The following is a 24,762-nucleotide window of genomic DNA, read 5'->3' as shown; positions in this document are numbered from 1 at the left end:
CTTTTTGTCTTTCTCAAATGAATTAAATTTGTTGCAGAATATTTTACATGCTCTCCCAGGGTACAGTGGCTTCATTTCCACTAGAATAGTAATGGCTCTAAGAGTTTATTGGTTTCAGTGAAGGTGGCAGAACAGGTTGGAAAGGAACTAGATGTCTTGTTTGTTGATGATAACCTGTGGGCAAACATGGCTACAAACCAAGTGACCCAGAATGTACCTTGAATGGCTAATAAATCGGATTTTTCTGAACGCATTTTCTTTGGTCAAATTTTTCACTCCAACCATAGCATAATCTTGTGGTGCTAATCTTGCAAGGGTCATGTTCCCGTTTTACAATTTTGGAAATAATCCTGTAAACTGACACAAGTGCTTTGTTACTGCAATAGGACAGGAGTGGAAATTGGTCATTGAAGTAGACTCCCATGGTGTGAGATGGGAGAATATTAACATAGTGTCCACGTAAATGAGAATAACAGAATAAATGTCTTTTTGAAACAATATTTTATTTTAAATTGCTTGATCTTGTTATTGAAGTAAATGGCCAAGAGTGTAATTCTGTAATGATGGAGAAACCATTTTAAGGTTTTAAATTAGTAGCTAAGAATTTAGATTGTATAAGCTCTTTTGATTACAACAGAGTTTAATTGCCTAATTATATTGTTAAGTTCTTCTCGTTTCAGTCAAACTCAGCGAAGTCCCCATGTATTTTATCGCCATGACTTAATCAATCAACTTCAGCACAATCATGCCCTAGTTACTTTGGTAGCAGAAAACCTTGCAACTTATATGGAAAGCATGAGACTGTATGCTAGAGGTATGTGTTATAAGCTAACATGAAATACGGGAAATAACAGCAACTTCTCGGCATTTGTTCTATCAATTACCTTAAAAGATGACAACACCTGTATTTTAAACGATGCAAGATAATTGGTTTTATTAGCTGTATTCTTTATGAGCTTATGTTCCCCTTTTACTCTCAACTTCTATTCACCCTAAATTCCAACCCAGCATTGCAAAGCTCTCCTTATTAAATTGATTTACTTTTCTTCTTTGGGACTTCTGCCTGCCTGTACTGTAACTGGTTGCTACTTTCTTTGGAATGAACTTATCTCATTCTCAACCTTTGTTTCCTTACTACCACTATCTTTATTTTTTTTTCCCCCAACAAAATTTGTTTTGTCTGTGTCTATTGTACATATTATAGTTCTTTATAATCCTAAGTCCACATTTCACAAGTGTTTCAGACTCTGTGAATTAGAAAATGCACAAGAATAACCAAGTGAAGCTACATGAATCTTCATGTTTATGTTGGTTTTCAAAGTGTGAATTTGTTTAAACGTGTCAGGGTAGAGTTTCCTGAGGTTTCAACAGCCAGTTTTTAAGTTCCTGCCATATGTAAAACTCGGTTTCAATACTCTTTTCCTCTCTGGCAGCCGTGTCTATCTGTGCTAGAGTACAGATTGGTTTTTAGTACGTATCAAACTTTGTTCCCATAGCCGTAGATAGAAAATTTTATGCTACTACCAGTGCTAGAGATTGAATTGAACATAATGGTTACTGAACATGCTACTCATTTAACGTGTTATGCTAGATAAGAGTCTGCAGAAGCCAATAGTATATATTAAAAATGATTTTTAAAAGTTTATTTTTCGGAGAGAGAGAGTTGGGGAGAGACTGAGAATCTCAGGATCAGCACTGTCAGTGCAGAGCACAACCCAGGGCTTGATCCCGTGAACCACGAGATCATGACCTGAGCCAAAATTACGAGTTGGACGCTTAACTGACTGAGCTACTTAGACACCCCAAAAATGATATTTCGGATACTCCTCATTTGAAGAGTAGATTGGCTTCTTGGCATTCTTGAATAAAATCCTAAGATGCTTATAAATCATAGGATTTCTTTAACATTTACAGGGTATATATTCCCATATAAAATTCAGATAAGCATAATAGAAAAATTAAGCAGCTCTTCAGGTATGCCACCTGATTGTGTTGGCTGTTTATTCTTTCATGTACCCCACCCTCTGGGCCAGCTGAGTCCTCCTAGGCAGTAGATTGTAGAGCTAGATAAGCAGTCTAAGCATCAGGAGGCTGTTAGGCCCCAGGCAGTGATCTTTTATCGTTTTAGGCCCGAGTTCCTTCTAAGCATGATAGAATAATTGGTGCAGTATAGACATGTGACCATGTGATTTATGTTCTGTACCAAATGCAACCAAAATCTGAGAGAAGCACCAGAGGTTTGCATGTAATACACCCAGTCACTGGGAGCCTCTGGGCTCAGTGTAGCATAATGTAGATTCTTTGTTATGATCTCCTCTCTTCTTGCTGGTACAAAGTCCTCACATATGCCACTGCAGGCCTTCCCCCAAAATGGAGCCATATAAATCATCCGCGCTGCAATGCTAATTTTGCTTACTTCATTTGTATGTGATGTTTTAATTTATTTCATTGCCAGAAGTTGAGTACATTGCTGTCGGGACACTCAGGAGATGATGTTGCATGTGCAGTTCAGCCTCACTTGGGTTTCCAGCTTCGTTTTAGTCCAGTGCCATATAAGTCATTGCCTCTTCTCAATTTCATTGTCCAAAGAATGTTTTTCAGTCTTTAGTTTTCCCTCCTTAAATTGCCTGTAGTTCCATAAAATGAGAGGTATGACTCTTCATAGTCAGATTGTCTACTTGTGAAAAATGACCTACACTAGCTAGGCGTATGACCTTGGGCAAGTTATTTATGTGGGAATAATGCCTAGTACATATTAAGCACTTGAGTTTTTGTTGCTGTTGATGTTCCCTTAAATTCATTGACACACCTTATGTTTTTTTCCTAATTTTGATAACTTTTCCTCATTACGGTACTCCTCTGATTAAGACCTTAATCCTTAAATATGGCGTGGGGGGGGGTGGGGGGAAGTATATTTTACAACTAGTAAGATTCTCCTACACAATAAGCTTTTTGCAGCATTAAGTCACTTCTGTGATAACGTCAACCACCAATTTCTGAATTTGAAATTCTTTTTTTTTTTTTTTTTTTTTTTTTAACGTTTATTTATTTTTGAGACAGGGAGAGACAGAGCATGAACAGGGGAGGGGCAGAGAGAGAGGGAGACACAGAATCTGAAACAGGCTCCAGGCTCTGAGCTGTCAGCACAGAGCCCGACGCGGGGCTCGAACTCACAGAGTGCGAGATCGTGACCTGAGCCGAAGTCGGCCGCTTAACCGACTGAGCCACCCAGGCGCCCCCTGAATTTGAAATTCTAAAGTAAATTACAGCCTTTGTCTCTGTATAATAGAAATATTTTATAAGATCTCATTAGGTATGAGACCTGTTATCTAGCGGGATACATCAAGGTTTCAGAATGTTGTCCTGCTCATGTTTCATGTCCACTTGTGTCTTTTGCTTTGGAATAAAATGTTTTCACAGTACTTAGGTCAGCTGATTCTACCTCCTGTTTTATTATTATTTAGATAAAGTTAATGAGTTTATTAAAATTCTCTCCAGTATTTACTCCTGTATTTTTTTTTTTTTAATTATTTTTGAGAGAGAGCGTGAGGCAGGGAGGGCCAGAGACAGAGGGAGACACAGAATCTGAAACAGTCTCCAGGCTCTAGGCTGTCAGCACAGAGCCTGATGCAGGACTCGATCCACGAACCGTGAGATTATCACCTGAGCTGAAGTCGGCTGCCCAACCGACTGAGCCACCCAGGCACCCCTCGTATGTTCTTACTACTAGTAGTGCCTTCGGATAATGGTGCTTACCAAGTCATCCTTTAAAAGTTTTTTAATGCATACAACAAAGTAAAAAACCAGTTTTAATTTTTACTCAAGTTTTGCCTTATGATAGGATTGTCATTGTACTGACTTGAACGTTTATTGATAGTTTTATTTACCGTTTTTCCCTGGCTTCTAGATAGAAGAGTCTGCCATGGGGCTCGAACTCATGAACTGTAAGATCATGACCTGAGCCAAAATCGAGTCAGATGCTTAACAACTAAGCCACTCACGCACCCCTGCATTCTATTTTCTATAGACTACCACTTCCCCATGACTTCTTCCCAACCTCTTACATCTAGTACTGGCAATTTTTAGGAACGTTTTTCCACATAAACCATTTCTTCATGAGTGTCATTCACCAACAGTGCTGTGGGTTAAGGTCAAATCCTAGGCTAGACTTTCTCAGCTCTGGCTCATTCCTACACAACAGTCATGAAATATGGCTAAGTCTGTGTGGGTTCTTTGTGACTTAAAAAAAATTAATTTAGTATCCGTTTTTATGAATGGCTTATAGTTCTCTAGAGTAATGGTTATTTCCAAAGTCTGTGTAAGGAAAGTAAATATGATCCTCCAACATCTTACTTTAGAAATTGAGAAAGGGCTTAAAGAATCTTGTTGACATGTCAAAAAAAAAAAAAAAAAATAGGAGTTGGCTCTTACTGGTGAAAATTAGGCCAAAATAAATAAAAGTAACGAAACCAATTAAATGAAGTACAGACTCTTCAGTCTATGCTGAAAGAAAGGGAAGTATCAACTAATATATGTGGAACATGTGATGATCATAAAAAACCAAGGGATGAGGGATTTAATTTTTTGAATAGTGGGAGTAAGATGTTCAGTGGATCTTCTCAACAAAAGAACCATTTCACTGAAGAAAATTTTAAAGTTTTTTTTTAAATTTTAATGTTTGTTTATATTTGAGAGAGAGAAAGAGAGCATGAGCAGAGGAGGGGCAGAGAGTGAAGGAGACCCAGAATCTGAAACAGGTTCCAGGCTCTGAGCTGTCAGCACAGAGCCCGACGTAGGGCTTGAACCCACGAACTGTGAGATCATGCCCCGAGCCGAAGTCGGATGCTTAACTGACCGAACCACCCAGGCATCCCATGATTTGTGAGAGACGGGCTGTGAGGATGAAGAACTCAGCAGTTAGGCTTCAAGGGATTCACCTTATTTGGACAAGAGCATTATTAAAATTTTGGTGAAGAACAATTAGGGTGCTTGCAGCTCCGTGTACTCATATTGGTAAATGAAACAGCAGAGCCACCAAGAGTTTAACAGATTTTAGATCAAGAGACAAGATGAGCCCTCCTGGGAGTAGTCAGTCCTAGGGGGTCACGTGCATTAGGTTGCACCCACTCAGAAGCAATCAGAGCAAGACCGGGACAAGTTGAAAACATTCTTAAGTCCACACACCATTCCATTAGCAAAGGTTTTGAGCTCCACTGGCTGAAGTACTTAAATTGAATTTCTAATCAAACCCTGGGTAAATAATAAGCTACCCTTACCTGGGGACAACTCTTAGGAAGCCAGGCTTAAAAGTAAAATTTTATCCCTTTTGAAAGTAAAAGGAATAAAACGTATTCCTTGTAGTCAAGAAGACTATGCATCATGCCTAAGACTGCACCCTCCTGAGTGAGTTCCGGGAAGAAAACATCGCAGCTTTGTCTTTGAATGTGGAGCATAAACAAACTCCTTGAACTGGGATGTTAGCCTCCAAGCCACTCACATCCACTGGTAAAGGGTAATAATCTAGCCAAAGCAGGACTTAATTACAGCATTTCACCAATAAGGGGCTTATGTTGTAAGTAGCAGGAACAGCTTACGTGTAGCAAGGCTGAAAGGTAAAAGGAGGAAAAATACTGTGGGTGAGATAGACCTCAGAGAGTTCAGACTATTCACTAAACAACCAAGCAAGCAACACCAACCTGGGAGTTGGTGGGTGGTGTCAAAATCAGGTTGCTATAATATATTTAAATACCCAAATTTCAACCAAAAAAAAAAATTAAAGGTGTCACCCATATATATACAGACCACAGAAACTGCCTCTAAATGGGCCCAGATGGTAGACTTTGCAGACAAAGACTTGAAAGCAGTTACTACAGATATGCCCAAGGAGCTGTATGAACTTGTGTCTAATGAATTAAAGGAAAGTATCGTGACAGTTAGTTGAGAATAATGTCAACGAGATAGAATTTTTTCTTTAAAAGAGTAGGAATCAAATGGAAATTCTGGAGTTGAAAACTACAATACCCAAAATGAAAAATTTGGAACAGGGGCTGAACAGAGCTTGCAAGCTTGCGGAAGACTCCATCTGAACTTAAGATTGATGAATAGAGATTATGCAATCTGAAAAACAGTGAAGAAGGAATGAAAATCCTATAGAAATACCGGACATCATTAAGAGTACCGACATGCATGCAGTGGGAGTACCAGAAGGAGGTGCAGGAGGCAGAAGGGAGCAGGAAAAAACATCATCGCCAAAGACTTCCTAGATGGATTTAGAAACCTTAACCCATATATCCAAGAAGCTTAAAGAATTCCAAGTAAGGTAACGTTAGACCCAGATGCAGGCACTTCATAGGTGTAAGAAAATTTGAAAGTTGTAAGAGAAAAACGAACTCTTCACAAGGAAACACAAGTAAAATTAACACTTTGTTTTGTAGAACATTGGAGACTAGAAAGTATTAGGATAAATGTACATGAAGTGCTAGGGGCAGTGGAGGGACCTGGCAACTAAGTAACCTACAGCAAAACTATCTTTCAAAAATGAAGACAAAATAAAGGCATTCCCAGATAAATGCTGAGAGAATTTATTGCTAGCAGACATGCCTTGCAAGAAATACTAAAGAAAGTAATTAGACTGACAGTAGGTGACACCAGTCATTCAAAGCCTAAGGGGGGAAAATATAGTTATGCCTTGTTTTACTGCTTTTTGAAGATAACTGCATATTTTACAAATTGAAGGTTTATGACAACTCTGCATCGAGCAAGTCTATCTCAGTGCCATTTTTCCAGTAACATTTATTCACTTCATGTCTCTGTCACATTTTGGTAATTCTCAGGATTTTAAACTCTTTTATTGTATTTGTTAAGGTGATCTGTGATTGGTGGTTATGACTTGAATACTCTAATTACCATTTTTTAGCAATAAAGTATTTTTAAGGTATTTACGTTGTGTTTTAAGACATAATGCTATTTCATGCTTAATAGACTATAGTATAAAGTATACCTAACTTTCATATGCATTGGAAAGCCAAAGACTTCATCTTACTCACTTTATTGCAATACTTGATTTGTTTTGGGGGTCTGGAACCAAATTTGGAGTATCTCTCATGTGCCTGTAGAAGTTTTGAACACTATAAACCCTTAATCCATACCTAACAGGCATATAAGGAATACTCCATCCAACAAGAGCAGAATGTACTTTCTTCTCAAGTACAAATAGAATATTTTGTAGGACACACCATATTCTAGGCCATACAGAGTAGGATTTTTGTCCACAGTTGAATTAAATTGTAAATTAAGGAAATTTGGGGATTTCACAAGTTCGTGTCCATTATATGCTCCTGACTAACCAGTGGGTCAAAGAAGAAATGACACCTGTGAGATGAGAATATACTGAGATGAAGGAAAACACAAAATGCAGTAACTTTGGGAGAGTTGCTAAGTCAGTGCTCAGAGGGAAATTTATACCTCTGAGTGTTCATAGTAAAGAAGAAAGTTACCAAATCAGTAACCTTCAGAAACTAGGAAAGAGCAAACTAAACCCATAGAACAAAGGAAGGAAATAATGAAGATTAGAGTTGAAATCAAGTAAGGTAAGGGAGAGAAAACTTAGAGATCAATGGAACTGAAAGTTGGTTTTTTGAAAAGGTCAGCAAAATTGACAAACCTGTAGCTAGGCTAAGAAAATAAGACTCCATTATGAAAATCAAAAGTAAGAGGCCATCTCTACTGATCCCACAAAAAAATAGAGTACCAAATTGCTGAAATTGGAGAAGCAGTTAAAATTTTGAATAAACTTAAGTGAAAAAGTTGAATGAGTAACAAAGAAACCACAAAGAAATTCTGGGACCAGGTGGTTTCATTGGTGATAATTTTATTGAACATTTGAAGGATTACCACTCCTCCTTCACAAATTCTTTCAGAAAATAAAAGTACACTTCCCAAAGCCTTCTGTGAAGCCATTATTACCCTGATACCAAAACAATACAAAGACATCAGAAGAAAACTACAGACCAGTATCCCTTATGAGTAAAGATTAAAAATCCTTTTAAAAAAAAGGTGGGGGAGGGGGCAAATCAAATTCAGTGACCTATAACACAAGGACTATGTATCATGACTAAATAGAACATATGTCTGGAACACAATGTTGATTTCACACCCAAAAGTCCATTGCGATACACCAATAGAATAAAGGACCAAAACTGTTATCTTCTCAGTAGATGAAGAAAAAGTATTTGACAAAATCCAATACCTTTTCATTTTAAAATCATTGAACAAACTAAGAATAGAAGGTGACTTTATCAACCTGATGAAGAGCATCTCAAAACTCTCCTAGCTAACTTCATACTTATGGTGAAAGATCTGGTGCTTTCCCCCAGGATCAGGAATGAGATCAAGATGTGTATGCTAATCACTTCCATTTAACATTCTGTGGAGGTGCTAGCCTGAGCAACTAGGCAAGAAAAATGAGCATCCACATTTGAAAAGAGGCATAGCTATCTGTAATTACAGAAATCAACACTTGTATATAGAAATCTTTAAGAAACCACTAAAATCTATTAAAGCTAATAAATGAGTTAAACTAGATTGCAGGAATTAAGATCAGTGTACAAATGTCAGTTATATTTCTGTATGCTCAGTAATGACCAACCTGAAAATAAAATTAAAATAATTTTATTTACAATAGCTTTATAAAGTATGAAATACTTACAATTGAACAAAAATACAAAAGTTGTACATTTTAGTTATTTTTTAAGATTTTTAAAAAAGTAATCTCTACACCCAACGTAGGGCTTGAACTCATAACCTTGAGATAAAGAGTCACATGCTCCATTGACTGAGCCAACCAGGCACCCCCAAAATTTGTACATTTTAAACTATGGAACAGAATTGTGGAAAGCAGTTAAAGATCTAAATAAATGGACAGACAGCCCGTGTTCATTGAATGGAAGACTTAATATTGTTACAGTCATTGTACTCTGCAAATTAATCTACAGATTCAAAATAAGCCCTATAAAAATCCCAACTTCTCTTGTAGAGAAATCGATCAGCGGATCCTAAAAATCGTGGAAATGCAAGGGACCATTGAACCATATAATAGCCAACATAATCTTTAATGCTGAAAACCAAAGTTGGCTGACCTATATATATAATAATTCCTGATTTCAAAACTTAATACAAAATAAACATAACCCAGTGTAGTACTAACATGAGAATAGATGTATGCATCAGTGGAATAGATAGTCTAGAAATAGTTAAATTTATGTTAACTGATTTTTGTGAGTGGGAAGAATATTCAGTGGGAAAAGAAGTAATTTTTTGATAAATGTTGCTGGAAAGTTTGTATATGCACATCTAGGAGAATAAAGTTTGATCCCTTACCTCACACCATACACAAAACTTAGATCATAGACCTAAAAGTATAAAAGTCTTAGGAAGAAAACAAATTTTTGTGGCCTAAGGAGGAGAAAAGGTGGTGTATTGGAGCACATCAAAGCTTAAAACTTAACTGCTTCAAATGATTCAATAAAGTAAAATGACAGTCCAAGAATTGGAAAAGAAAATCTAAGTCCTATGTCTAATAAAGGACTTCTATCCAAAATATAGAAGAACTCTTAATTAAAACACAACCTAATTAGGAAATGGTCAGAGGATCTGTATAGACATTTCCTCCAATGGCCAAAAGCACAAAAAAGATGCTCAGTATCATTAGTTACTAAGGAAATGTGAATCAAAACTATATTGAGAACCTACTTCACACTTAGGATGACAAAAATAAAGATGACAAATGTTTACACAGCTCAGACTATACTAAAAATCATTAAATTGTGAATTTCATGGTATTTGAGTTATGTCTCGATGCTTTCTCAAAACTGAGCTGCTTTTATGAGTTATTAAATAGTCTCTAGGCAATTTGCATTCTGTAATGACAAGAACCAATTTATGTTAGCCATAGCCACTTGGATTTAATTTTGTCTGATTTAATATCTCCTGCTCTCGTCAGTTGGATGCGACAAGAGTCACAAATGCATCATCGTCTTTGGCTGCTAACTAGAGCTGAATGTTTACAAGGAAGACCACCAAACATGCTGTTTATGTTCTGGCAGCCCAGAATCTCCTCTGTAGTAACATGTCGAGTCTCTCCCTTTCTATTTAGCAATGAGGGATCGTCTTAAAGGAGGCTTTATGCCTAACATGGAGCTCAGACTCACAACCCCAAGATCAAGAGCTGCATGCTCTACCAACTGAGCCAGCCAGCTGTCCAGGGTCTAGTTCTTGATAAAGTGCTGGCACCTAAAAAGGGTTGGGGGTATTAAAACTAGTGGGCAAAAGTTTAAGAAGCAGGATACTTACGTAGTCTGAAGGCATCTCCCCACTACTTAATAAGAAGAGAAAAATAGTAAGTTTACACTGCAAAATCCTCATGGAAACACTTTGACCAAATGATCAAAGTTAACTTCGGTATTGTATCAGTGTTAATTGCAATGTTGTTATTTTAACAAATGTCTTCGTTATTTGGAAATATTTAAGTATTGGGGGAGTGGGGGCAGGTACAGAGCTATGTCTTCAACTGACTCTCAAATGGTTTAGAAAAATTACACTTACGTTATATGTGGCAACTAATGAAATAGATGCAGCGAAATGTAAACAACTGGTCATTGTGGGTGAAGTTGATAAGGGAATTCACACATTATTTTTGAAACTTGTGTTAGATGTGAAATTACTAAAATTTAAAATTTCCCCTAAAAAGGAACATGGCAGGCAAACAAAGCTGTGCATAAACTCCTTGTTTAGACAATAACAAAAAAGGCAACTGAAGTCCATTGATGATTCAGATATTTCAAGACTAATTCTCTGAAAAAGAAAAGTTCTACATAGTTGATTAGATTTGATCTTCTATCCAGTTTCTTGAGAAACTGTTTTAAGTCTGCATCTTGAGGAAATGGACTTTGATGGAAGTAGAGAAAACATATTTAGGACTTTAGGTAGATGGCAATACATGTGGAAGTAGAAAGCGGTTCTAATATATTGTGCTTTTCTTACAAAAACATTAAAGGCAGATTTTATTTATTTGTTTAAAGTTTATTTTTTGAGAGCCTGCACACACAGCGGGGCAAGGGCAGAGGGAGAGAGAGAATCCCAAGCAGGCTCTGCACTGTCAGCACAGAGCCCGATGCGAGGCTCGAACTCACAAACCATGAGATTGTGACCTGCGCCGAAATAGAGTGGGATGCATAACCGACTGAACCATGCACGCGCCCCGAAAAGCAGATGTTTTTAAACACTCTGTGTTCCATATATGTTCCATCTTTACATCAGTCCCAAGATTTTCTTCACAGAAGAAACCACTAGTTTTGAAGAGTTTTTTACTATTTCTGGAAGGTCTCAAACAATTAGAATTCTTTGGCAGTAGCACACACGTACCATAAAGTCCATGATCTGGCGTGCAAATATCAGTAATTAATGTTAAAGGGAAGCCACACAATTTCTTGTTCCTCCATACTTTGTACAACTTGCTGGAAGAAATGTCAATGATTTCCTCATGTTTGATAGCAGTTGTCAGCATTTGCTTCGTGTCTCTTTAGCCCCAAGCCACAGATGACCTTGACCATTTCCATGTCACACCACTTTTTCCAACGAAGTCAAAACAGAAAACAACTGTCCATAGTGTTTTCAGTACAGTGGGTTCTTTTTAAGATTTTTTGCTGTGGCCTTTGATTCCAAATAGACTTTTCCACCCACTGTATGTTTGAAATCAATGTAAAACCAGAGTTTACTACTAGCTTTCTTTTTTTTAAAGAAGGAATTTATAGATTAAGCTAGGCTTAGTGACCAACACGTACCCATGGTCATGATTGAAGGATAAGTTCTTTTGAATTTCTATGAGACTGTTCTAGACTTTTATAACATGCTACTGGTAATAACTATGATAACTGTACAGAATGGCACCTTATGTTTTTAGGTAAACATGAGTAATATTTTAACTAATTTTTCTCTATGAAGGTAGTTGTTAGTAGAACAGGAAGGAAGTTGAAACAGTTTTGTCTTGGTAGCTTATTTTCACAGATCGCTCGGGTCAGTCTTAGGCTGTAATCAAAAATTGCTTGTGTATACTGATAAGGCAAAAGGGCTGTGATGAAAAATTATTTTTGATAGCATATATAAAAGATCATTTTCTTTTGGTTATGTAAAAGAAAAGCTTATTTTTGTAGGGAAGGTAGGAGATGGGTAGAAACCATCAATAATTAATTAGTAAACTTCAGGTTGCCTTTTAATAAAGAATTAATGACTTTGTAACTGACTTAAATTTCCGTTGATTAAATTTGGTGATGTGGGTATCCATGTGTATAATGCCTGATTTTTCTTAATTTGCAGATCACGAAGACTATGACCCACAAACTGTGAGGCTGGGAAGTAGATATAGTCATGTTCAAGAAGTCCAAGAACGGCTTAACTTCCTTAGGTTTGTTTTAAATTATCAGTGTTGCTCTCTTTAAGACCCAGATAAGGAATGCTTAGTTAATGTGCTGTATGGTTAGGTCTTTGTTAGGTGATCTTTTTCCCTGCCATCTCGTATTTTCCCACGTGGAAATGATTACCTGAAAGTCCCAAGGACATTTCCCTATGTGCTTATTATTAAATACTTTAAAATTACTGGCTGATTTTTAACTCTTATTCTTTGCAATATTTGAACACATTTTAAGCTTTTGTATATACTTGTTCTTCATGTTTCTTTATGCTAGAAATAGGTTTATTTTTAGAGAATAAATTTCCATACTTTGACACAACCAGCTAGAGAATTGTATTGACCTTAACGGTATCCTAGTCAGTAGGGAAATGGAGTCAAAAGGCTGCTGGCCCAGCACCTCGAAAGAGTGGTTTGCATCCAGTGGTGTCTTGTTCATCCTAGCAGTGGCTGACAAAGGCCATCTGAATGAATAACATTATTCTGATGGGGATGAAGAAAAGAGGTTTATTCCCTTGAGCCAAAGCTAAATGTAGTCCATGGCTGAATTTGAATTTGCTCAGGGATAATTAGCCTTTAATGATCATACACTTAACAGATTTGAAATTGTTAAAAAGTTTTGTTGATGAGGGGTTTCTTGTGAATTCAGAAACCGCAGGCTGCAGAAGTGCTTATTCAGTTTCTAAGTGTGCTAAGAGAGATGCCCAGATTGTCAGTGCTTTGGGAAATCTATTGCGTTTATTATTTTGATATATTAGGGAATTTTCTCCTAAGCTCAGTTAATTAGGGACTTGTTTATTGAACTGTGTGCTTATTTACTGGAAAACATTTACATAAATAGTTACATAATGATTGTAACTTGAGGAAAAACTCTAGCCACCAAATTTCAAGAAATTCAGCATTGGTTTAAAGTGAAATGTTTTTTCTGTGTGTGTTTTGATTTTCAACCACCTGGATAGAAGGACCTGCCTCCCCAGATTGAGAATCACTTCCATAGTGAGTCATCATTATTGATGGGTTTGTGTTGTATCCCGTAGGTTTCCTAGAACAGAAAAATGGTTATGAGTCCTACTGTATTCAAGTTTGGAATCAGAGGACCTATTCTGCTCCTTGCTTTGTTAGTACCTGTCTTCATGACTTGTAGCAAAACACACTCAAGGGAAGAGAACCTCACGTTACTTACAATATACTTGGCCTGTGTTAAACAGTTTACACTTAATCCTCAGAGCAATGCGGAAGGCAGGTATTATCCCCATTTGATTCATAAAAAAATGGAGATTGACATGGCTTAATAGCTTCTTTGATATCTGGAAGCCCATACATAATGGCATTGCACTGCTCGACTGGATCTGACTTCAGGGTCGGTGCTCTTTATATTAGACCAGTGATTTTTGGAAATCTGTCTTGGAGCCTTAGGGCTTCTAAGGAGCTTCCTCCAAGATTTCTGAACAAGCGGTGGAGATTTGATCCCCATTTCTTCTTTCTTTCCTCCTCTTCCCAACAACTAGGGCAGCCCTGCTTTTATATATCAGACTTGAGAATAGAATTCTTGCTTTAAGAAAGTTTTCTGCTTGTTGTACTTTAAAAAAAACAAACAAAAAACTTTGAAAACAAATTCATGTTACCACACAGGACATTGCAGATCATATCTGTAAGTTAGAAGTAGCAGGGTTAGGTAGGACAAGGTGCTAGATACCTTCTTTAAGCTCACCAAAGCTTTTCAAATATCAAAGACCCTAGAGTTGAGATCCCAAAATGCTTTGAGATAATGAGAGAACCTATTCCCACGAAATACATGCACCTTACTTTATAACTGGGCAGGGAATCATCATCATGTGAGCTAAAAATTATGTGCTACTCAGAATAAAGTGTCTCGTTTCCTTTACTTCATCGATAGGGCAGTTAGGGTGGGTGGAGGAATGCTGAAAGAAATCTAAAGCTATGATAGAAGAGACTGCCACTGTCCCAAAATTCACCTTCATTGTCTTAATAACCAGTAGTCACAATACTAAAAAGACCCTAGAGAGCATCACTGAATAATTGATAAGCATTCTGTTAGATACTGACATAAAAAGTTTAAATCATATGTAGGTTATTCTGTTTAATGTGGCGAGGTACTGAGTGATGCATCTTAGACCATCAGGAAGCATTAAAACTTAAGTAGTTTTGACCTAAAATTCGTTAATGAAATGGTTATCTGTGAAAGTCACTTGGGAACTACCTCATTTTCCAATAATGGCATATTAGCAGAATGGTAAAAGTCAAACAACCCATTAAATATAGTTGGTTTTTTTTTTTAAATTTTTTTAACGTTTTATTTATTTTTGAGACAGAGAGAGACAGAGCATGAACAGGGGAGGGTGAGAGAGAGAGAGGGAGACACAGAATCTGAAACAGGCTCCAGGCTCTGAGCTGTCAGCCCAGAGCCCGATGCGGGGCTCAAACTCACGGACTGAGAGATCATGACCTGAGCCGAAGTCGGACGCTTAACCGACTGAGCCACCCAGGCGCCCCCCATTAAATATAGTTTTGAAATGGCTGGATTCAAAGGCCAAACTGTTTAAGTTCAGGAAACAAATACTTAATTCAGTTTAAGTTCAATCACCTCACAGAGTTCCTGGCACATTTTAGGTGCCCAGTATGTGCTTGTTAAATGAATGAATGAATACCTAAGGGTTTTTTACTACAAGATGAAAGTTGAGGAATGAGTAAGCTTAAGATGTCAATAAGAATTGACATCTTTTTATCTGTAATTAAGGCGTAATTACGATAGATGGATTATTTCTACATATACTGCTAGATTGCCTTTCAGGATAAAAATTATGTAGATCTAATTGCTAATTTTCTATGTTTTTCCAAGATTTTTATTGAAGGATGGCCAACTGTGGCTATGTGCTCCTCAGGCAAAACAAATATGGAAGTGCTTAGCAGAGAATGCAGTTTACCTTTGTGATCGTGAAGCCTGTTTTAAGTGGTATTCCAAGTTGATGGGAGATGAACCAGACTTGGATCCTGATATTAATAAAGACTTCTTTGAAAGTAACGTGCTTCAGCTTGATCCTTCCCTGTTAACTGAAAACGGAATGAAATGTTTTGAGCGATTCTTCAAAGCTGTGAATTGTCGAGAAGGAAAACTAGTAGCAAAAAGGAGGGCATATATGATGGATGATTTGGAGTTAATAGGATTAGACTACCTTTGGAGGGTAAGTGAAAAGTAGGAACTTTGTCAACATTCTTTCTGATGAAATATTTCAAATAGAGAAGGAGTCACAAGTTTGCATGTAAATTACGTATATATGCTGATCTGTTGCTTGTCTAGAAGGTAGTGGTAGTTCACTTTTGTCTTATTGTATCATTTGTCATTAGGTTTTTTCTTCTCTCTCTCCCTTCCCCTCCCCTGTTTTGTCACTGATAATCCTTTTTGTCTTGGCTTAGAGTCTGATCATTCCAGGTGTATTTAGAAATATACTTACCATATAGATTTTTCATTCCCCTGCCCCCCATAGAAGTCATTGTTCTTCCTTTTGTTTCATTCAGTGTAGATCCTGTTTCTTCTCCTTCATTGTTTTGTTTTGTTTTTTAACGTTTATTTGTTTTTGAGACAGAGCATGAACGGGGGAGGGGCAGAGAGAGAGGGAGACACAGAATTGGAAGCAGGCTCCACGCTCTGAGCCATCAGCCCAGAGCCTGTCGCGGGGTTCGAATTCACGGACCGTGAGATCGTGACCTGAGCCAAAGTCGGATGCTTAACCGACTGAGCCACCCAGGCGCCCCTCCTTCATTGTTAATTTTACATTATTATACATGCAATGCTAAAATAGAGGACAGAAGAGAAGACTATTTAGAATGGGTTACAAATGTATACTTTATTGGCACAGTTTTAACTTGTGATGTTTTTAAACACCCGAGGGAATGAAATATTACTGTCTTATTTTTCCACCTTTGTATTTTTTTTTTATTAAAAAATTTTTTAAATGTTTATTTTTGAGACTGAGACAGAGCCTGAATTGGGGGGGGGGGGGGGGGGGACAGAGAGTAAGTGAGAGACAGAATCTGAAGCAGGCTCCAGGCTCTGAGCTGTCAGCACAGAGCTGGACGCAGGGCTTGAACCCACGAACCATAAGATCATGACTTGAGCCAGAGTCGGACACTCAACCAACTGAGCCACCCAGGCGCTTCTCCACCGTTTTAGTATTAAAATATATATGTGCTTGAGATAAAATGGATGCAACATCATATTAGTTTCAGGTGCACAGCATAATGATCTGATATTTGTATATATTGTGAAATGATCACCACAATAAATCTAGTTAACAATCATCACCACAAGTCATTACAGATTTTTTTCTTGTGATGAAAACATTGAAAATTTAGTCTCCTAGCAACGTTCAAGTATGCAGTACAGTATTAACTGTAGCCACTGTGTTGTACATTACATCCTCAGTATTTATTTTATAAATGGAAGTTTGTACCTTTTGACCACTTTCACCCATTTCGTCTATTCCCTGCCTCTGGCAACCGCCAGTCTGTTCTGAGTTGTTTTTTTATTTGTTTTTAGATACCACATACACATGAGATCATGCAGTATTTGTCTTTCTCTGAACTTTTTTCACTTAGCACAATGTCCTCAATGTCTCTCCATGTTGTGCCAATATAGTATTAATATATTATTTTTACTTTTAAATATCTGACTTGTTCATAGCAGTTTATATTGGGTTTTGGATATATTTTTCTGCAAACTGTAGACTCTTTACTGTGTCATTTGATTTTTCAGACTTTAAGTGGGTTTCAATATTTTTAAACAGCCAGAACCTTTTTTAAAAGTAAAAATTTATAGGGGCGCCTGGGTGGCTCAGTTAGTTGAGCATCCTTCTTCAGCTCAGGTCATGATCTCATGGCTCGTGAGTTTGAGCCCTACATCGGGCTCTGTGCTGACAGCTCAGAGCCTGGAGCCTGCTTCAGATTCTGTGTCTCCCTCCTTTTCTCTCTCTGCCCTTCTCCCGCTCACACTCTTTATCTCTCTCAAAAATAATGAACGTTAAAAAAAATTTAAATAAAAATATATACAGTACTCCAAAATGTAAAACTGGTTGGACAAGGGAGAGCCAGTTTTTTTGTTTCTGTTTTTTGTTTTTCTCTGCTCATTCTCCCTGAGAATTCTCCCTCATTCACACTTTGTTTCTTTTTAACTAATTTTCACACTCTTTTCTTTTTAACTAATTTTTAACATATCTTTTATTTCCTTTTAACTAATTTGAATTCCTCCTTCAGTCTCACAACTTGGTTACCAAGTTGATTCGCAGGGTTCACTAATACTACTCAAAGCATATTTTATTCTTAGTAAAATGTGTCTTCCATTCTTAAATTGCTTTAGTCAAAGACTTGAGTTTTGCATTTTATTACTCTTTTCAGTTTCTTAATTTTACTTGACTTACTTGATTATCAAAGTAAATATACCCTTAAATTATGGAATACTGTATTGAAAATAATGGTTTTTCATGGGTATGAAATATCCATATTTCAATGGATATGGTTTGAATTGAAATGTCCACCTAAAATATGTCATGAAAGTTGTTTACACTTGAATCTTTTTGAACCTAGGTGGTGATTCAAAGTAATGATGATATTGCCAGCAGAGCTATAGATCTACTTAAAGAGATATATACAAACCTTGGTCCAAGGCTGCAGGTCAATCAGGTGAGGATTTACATTCACTAAAACGTCCACAAATTAGAGTTCTAGTTAACGAACTCTTTTGCTTATAAGAATTTTTTGAATTCTGAATTAACTAAGTTATTTGTTTCAACTCTGATTAAATGTATACCTACAATATTTGTCTGTATTATCATTCCACAAAATGCTGTTTAGACAACATGAATCTTGATTACTTCAAGTGATTATTTTGTGTATATTTATGGCATGAGATATCAACTGAATATCTTTTGATTTTACTACCTACTTTGAAGCTCATTCTTTAATTTATACTTGTTAACTTACATAACTCTGGCTTCCTTTGACAAAATGTGGTGTGTTTTATTATCAGTGTAGACATTGGTTAAATATCATGGCAATTAAAGTATCTTGGACTGTCTTTATTTGGCCCATTATTTGTAGGTGGTGATCCATGAAGACTTCATTCAGTCTTGCTTTGATCGTTTGAAAGCATCTTATGACACGTTGTGTGTTTTGGATGGTGACAAAGACAGTATTAATTGTGCAAGGCAAGAAGCTGTTCGAATGGTTCGAGTGTTAACTGTGTTAAGGGAATATATAAATGAATGTGACAGTGATTATCACGAGGAAAGAACAATTCTACCTATGTCAAGGTTTGTGAATAACTGATCTACTAATTAATTACTTGGTATTTTTCCTAGAATCTATTTTTTGTTGTTGGTAGGGCATTAAGTCTAGTTTTCTCCATCTATTTATTTATTGCCGTTCACTTTATTGCCTGTTAGTTAAGTCTTGTCAAGGATATTTTGCAGTTGGAAGTATTTCGATGCTGTTCATTTATACGGTTAAAAATAATTGCATAGTCAGATTGGAGAATTAACTGGAAATAACTCTTAAAAGCTGCTTTTGACAGATAGCTGATATGTCAAGAAATACTTCCAAATGATGTACTGGTATTTCTGTTAAAGTCTCACCATTGAGTAATTCAAATAGTATTTATAATTTAGAGATGTTTATAGAATGAATGCCATCAGTATTTATTTTAAAAGAGTTCTCTTTGTTGACCATGAAACTATATTAAGTTGCCTCTTGAATGTGAATTTTAGTTTTTCTGTCTTATCTATAAGAAGATATTATCAACAAATATTCGGCGTCTAAATTTTGATATTAATAATTTTTCACGAAATATTTACATCTTTGCATTTTTGTTAATATTCTCAAGCTAAAGTATCTTTCACATTTAAAAATAGTCTTAGTGAGTTGCATTTTCATGGCATTACATAGAATATTGTTAACTCAGGTCTCTGATTTAATTTCTTAAAACTAGACCTCTCATTTTCTGCAACCATAGGTACAAGAATAACAATGAGATAGGATTGTTGTATTTTTAAAGATTGCTTAAAATATTTATAATTAGAGGGCAGTAGGGGCACCTGGATGGCTCAGTCGGTTGAGTGTTCAACTCTTGATTATAAATTTTTATTTTCAAGATCCTAAAAATACGTATCCTTTAACTCACTTTTTCTTGTTTAATAAGAAGATAGGAAATCCTGCTGATGAGGGTGATTTTTTTTTCTTTTCTTCCCCCCAGAGCTTTCCGTGGTAAACACCTCTCTTTTATAGTTCGATTTCCAAACCAGGGCAGACAAGTTGATGACTTGGATGTATGGTCTCATACAAATGATACGATCGGTTCAGTACGACGATACATTCTCAATCGTATTAAAGCCAATGTTGCCCATACAAAAATTGAGCTCTTTGTGGGTGGTGAACTGATAGATCCTGCAGATGACAGAAAGTTAATTGGACAATTAAACTTAAAAGATAAATCGGTAAGTATCTACAGTTGCCAACCTTTTCAAGAAAGTCAAACCTGAGACTGTTTTTCATTTCACTAGTTAATATTTCATTCGACATGTTATGTGTGAGGCTCTATATTAGTTATTTGGATTACAACCCTACATAAGACTGGCATTATGGTACTTACAATATAGTAGAAGAACGGATTTCTAAAAACAAAACTATTTAAGTGGTTATTAGGCAACACCTATAAATTGAATTTCTAGAAGTATAGCCCGTAGGGTTTTTTTTTGTTGGTACGTTACTGACTTCTGTTTTGCATATTTTTCCTGGTTTTTGATAATAACTTAGTGTATTATTTTCAGCTAATTACAGCCAAACTTACACAAATAAGTTCCAATATGCCTTCAAGCCCTGATAGCTCTTCTGATTCCTCAACTGGATCTCCTGGAAACCATGGGAATCATTACAGTGATGGTCCCAATCCAGAAGTGGAAAGCTGTTTGCCTGGGGTGGTGAGTAGATGGTTTTGAGTTACTGTATGCAAGGCATTATGCGAGGTTCTTTGAGAATAAAGAAATAAGGTTTGACCTTGTATCAACCACCTGCTCCCTGCCCCATATGCAGTGGAAAATTCACGTATAACTTCAAAACTCCCCCAAAACTTAACTATTCATAGCCTAGTGCTGACTGGAGGCCTTACCAGCAACATGAACAGTTGATGAACATGTTATTTCATATGTTACAGGTATTGTTTATTGTGTTTTCACTGGTTTATACTGAATGTATGTATTATATACTGTATTTTTACAATAAGCTACAGAAAAGAAAATGTTAAAATCATAAAGAGAAAACATTTACTGTACTTCTGGGGAAAAAATCTGTGTAAGTGAACCTGTGCAGTTTAAACCCATGTTGTTCAAGGGCTCTAGCTATATACAGAATAGTTCTTTTTTGTTGAGAAGCTTAGTTTAATGAAGCAAAATATCAAAGAACTGTATAGTTAACCATCAGCTTCAGAATAGATCTCCCCCCCCCCACTCATGGTTGCGCTCTCAAAATTAAGTAAACCTTAAAAAAAAAAAATTCCCTTTAGATACAATAATATGTTTACATAAAATTATCTATTATACAGCGTAATTATAACTATTGAATGTATAAACTTAGAAAACTACCACTGTATTTTGTATTTGTACCACAGAAATGAACCCTTTCTTCACAACTGTTTCTGTAGGAAAATGTCTATAATCTTTCTCAAGTCAGTTACATATCTCGTATGTTAAGAAACCCTGATTCCTCTCTTACTTCCCCTCCCCAAGAAAATTTTAATGGCTATGGTGATAACCAGCCACTCCAGTGTCAGAAGAATTGGCCCCCTACAACAATTGAATTAGGAATTTATTAGCAGGCATGACAGCCTTTTGTATGTATAGAGTCTAACTTGTAGGCATGAGAGAAATAATGTAACAAAATAGTAAAAGAGCTGTCACACAGAAATTACCGAAGATGGCTCGGGTAATATATTCAGTCTGCATTGTGAAGGATTTATACAGGTGGGAAGATGGGTAAGGCAGGCCTTTTTAGAGAGTAGAAATGAAATAAACAAAACTGGAAATTAATTTATTTGGGGGTTCTTTTATTGGGGGACGTATAATTTATAGGTCAATATTTTGTGTATTGTGTATTCTAGATTATGTCACTACATCCCAGATACATCTCTTTCCTTTGGCAAGTTGCAGACTTAGGTAGCAGCCTAAATATGCCGCCTCTTAGAGATGGAGCAAGAGTACTTATGAAACTTATGCCGCCAGGTAAGAATTTTTTTTTTATATGTGTAATGTTCGTGAAGTACATGCTGGACAATAATGTGGTATATTAATAAATTCTGTTTCTAGATGGAACATACTTTGTGGTATAGAATACCATGTCAGGAAATGGCAAAATACAGCCCACTGCCTGCTTTTGTACGGCCCAGGAGCCAAGGATGGTTTTTACATTTTTAAATAGGTGGGGGGAGAAAATTAAGAGAATACCATTTTATAGCTTATGTAAATTGTATGAAATTTACATTTTAGTGTCCTAAACAAACTTTTATCAGTGTACAGCCATGCCCATTCACTTATATACTATCTGTGGCTGCTTTTGTTTTAAAACCGTAGAGCTCTGTAGTTGTGGCCAACATGCTATGGCCTGCAAAGCCTTAAATATTTACTGTCTGGCTCTTTACAGAAAAAACGTGCTGACCTCTGCACCGTACTATGGGCCATGTGTCCTCTGTGGCACTGCTCCTTTTTTATTCCTTAGAGACAACCACTTTAACGTGCAACTCTTTTCTTGTATATGGATATTGCTATTATGTCTATAAATCTCTTAAACTGTATGTATCAATTTTGGATACCTACTGAGTTTTTTACGGAGATGAAAACTTTATACTCACATCCTCCCCATTTTTGCTTGAATTCTTACCTAAAATTGACACTAAAGGAGCACCTGGCTGGCTCATTTGAGAGAATATGCAAGTCTTGATCTCAGGGTCACGTGGTCGAGTCCACCACTAACTGGGACACTAAAATGTAGATTTACATTTGGTGAGAAGTTGTTTGCCTGGATTACTGACAACTTTGTTCTGGATTTAATGATTTCCCCTTTTCGTTTTCTTAATTTTCTATACACCTATCACTAGTTCATCCCACATATCTTCTAGTAACTTCTCAAAATAAGTTCCCATTATTATTTGCATTATATAATCTGTTAGGTTTCACTATTTTCTAGAGCTTTTCCTCTTCCTCGTCTTCCTCCTCCTCCTCCTCCTCCTCCTCCTCATATCTGGTGGTTTCTTTCTATGGCAGGATCCCTATTCTCAGGTTCCTATATCTTGGGCCTTTCTTGATTTTTTTCTTATTTTTTTTTCTCCCCTCCCCCATGAATGTCTTCTTCACCCTGCTTGGGCTGTAATATCCTAGACTAGGCAGCCCTGTCACATAGAGTTTAAATAGCACGAGTAAAAATAATTAGTGTCTTCAGAGATAACTTGAACAGCCCACCAGATAGTTGAGTATGGCTGAAGACTGCCTCAAGAGTCTTCATAAAAGACATGGGAACAATAGAAATTGATGAGTTGATAGTGCTGAGATTATAATAAAGATGGAAGTGGAGCTCAGAGACAGATGAGCTACCATTAAAGTGGGCACAGAACAAAGTAAAGCCTGCCAAGAGTCATGAAAGGCTGGGAGTGTACCGGGGAAGGTGCTCACTTTTCATTTTCCTAAAAAGTTAAAAGGGCTTCGTCCTGCACAGCTGCCAGGCCAAGGGGTTTTTGGTTAGTTGGGTTTGGGTTTGGTTGTTCTTAAAAGTTACACTTCTTCTCCTGCTATACTGGCTCCCATTGTCTGGGAGAAATCACGTGTGAGCAAGCTCACCTTTCACATCATACTGACACCCTTTTGTTTGCCATTTGAATGTGAGCTAATTGGGGTTTTAGAAAGAAGTGTTACAACTTAACAGACTGTACTTATTACCCTGAAAGCTATTACTGGTAGATACATTATTGTATTCTGTTCCCTGCTTGTCTCTGCTTTTTGTAGAGTCCCTTTTTCCTATTAAAAACTTTTTCTGGGGCCTCTTGGTGGCTCAGTTGGTTAAGCATCCAACTTCAGCTCAGGTCACTATCTCACAGTTAGTGAGTTCAAGCCCCGCATTAGATTCTCTGCTGTCCACGCACAGCCCACTTCAGATCCTCTGTCCCCCTCTATCTTTGCCCCTCCCTCCCCTCAAAAATAAACATTAAAGGGGTACCTGGTTGGCTCAGTTGGTTAAGCTTCTGAATTTGGCTCAGGTCGTGGTCTCAGCATTCATGAGTTCAAGCCCCGCGTCGGGCTCTGTGCTGACAGCTCAGAGCCTGGAGCCTGCTTCCGATTCTGTGCCTCCTCCTCTCTCTGCCTCTGCCCCTCCCCCACTCATACTCTTGTTTCTCTCTCAGAACATTGAAAAAAAAAATTCTTAATAAATAAAATAAGCATTTAAAAAACCTGTTATTCTTATTGAAATAACTTCAAACTTACAAAGAATAGTACAATCTTCCCTTCCCCAGATTCAATAGTTGTTAACATTTTGCTATAGTTGTTACATCTCTCTCTCTCATCTGCATCAGAGATTGATGATCTCCTTTGGAGAACAAGTTGTAGATACCGTATCTTTTTATCCCTGAATACGTATTGCTTTCTAAGAACAAGGACATTCTCTTAATACTACCACAGTATCAGAAAATATATAGCATTGATAATTTATTATAATTTACAGACCTTACACACATTTTCCCAATAATGAACCTTACAACAGTGTTTTCTGGTTGAGGGTCCAATTTAGGTTCTTATATTGCATCATTCGTTGGTATCTTTAATCTGGAGCAGTTTCTCAGTCTTTGTCTTTTATGACTTAGACGGTTTTGAAAAGCATGGATCAGTGGTGTTGAATGTGTTTGTTTGGGGTTTTGTCTGTTTCCTGATGGTTATATACAGGTTGTACATTTTGTCAGTACCACTTATGTGATGCTCTGTCTTTCTAAGAGCATTCTATCAGGAGGCACATGTCCATTTGTCCTTTATTGGTGACATTATCCAAGATCACTTAATTGATACCTGTCAAGTTTCTCCAATGTAAAGTTATTTTTCCTGTTTTTGGAGAGATGTTTTGAGACCCTGTAACTTTTTCCTCCTCAAACTTTTACTTGTTTTACCATTCTTTGTGATGATTGCCTGAATGGGTTCTTCCTGTGATGGTTACAACATGGTGATTTCGTTTTACTTGATTTTTCTTTCTTCGTTTAT

The 24,762-nt window shown here is 36.9% G+C and overlaps 1 protein-coding gene across 2 annotated transcripts in view; it reads left to right on the top strand.

The window, feature by feature from the left end:
- USP9X (ubiquitin specific peptidase 9 X-linked) overlaps positions 1-24,762 on the top strand; it is a 129,914-nt gene that overhangs the window by 55,842 nt on the left and 49,310 nt on the right. Inside the window, exons 14-21 of one of the 2 annotated variants that reach the window (XM_019417299.2) lie at positions 681-814; positions 12,373-12,460; positions 15,324-15,666; positions 18,065-18,160; positions 18,578-18,789; positions 19,728-19,968; positions 20,302-20,451; positions 21,627-21,747. In XM_019417299.2, coding sequence (XP_019272844.1) covers positions 681-814; positions 12,373-12,460; positions 15,324-15,666; positions 18,065-18,160; positions 18,578-18,789; positions 19,728-19,968; positions 20,302-20,451; positions 21,627-21,747 — 1,385 coding nt within the window. Of the gene's footprint in view, positions 1-665; positions 815-12,372; positions 12,461-15,323; positions 15,667-18,064; positions 18,161-18,577; positions 18,790-19,727; positions 19,969-20,301; positions 20,452-21,626; positions 21,748-24,762 lie in introns of both variants that reach the window. The other variant, XM_019417297.2, reaches the window with a different exon arrangement.

This window comes from Panthera pardus, unplaced genomic scaffold (genome assembly GCF_024362965.1).
Source record: "Panthera pardus isolate Hobbes unplaced genomic scaffold, ASM2436296v1 HiC_scaffold_27, whole genome shotgun sequence".
NCBI classification, from domain to species: Eukaryota; Metazoa; Chordata; class Mammalia; order Carnivora; family Felidae; genus Panthera; species Panthera pardus.
Note: the sequence above shows the minus strand (reverse complement) of the source record. Positions and strands in the feature narration are given on the sequence as shown.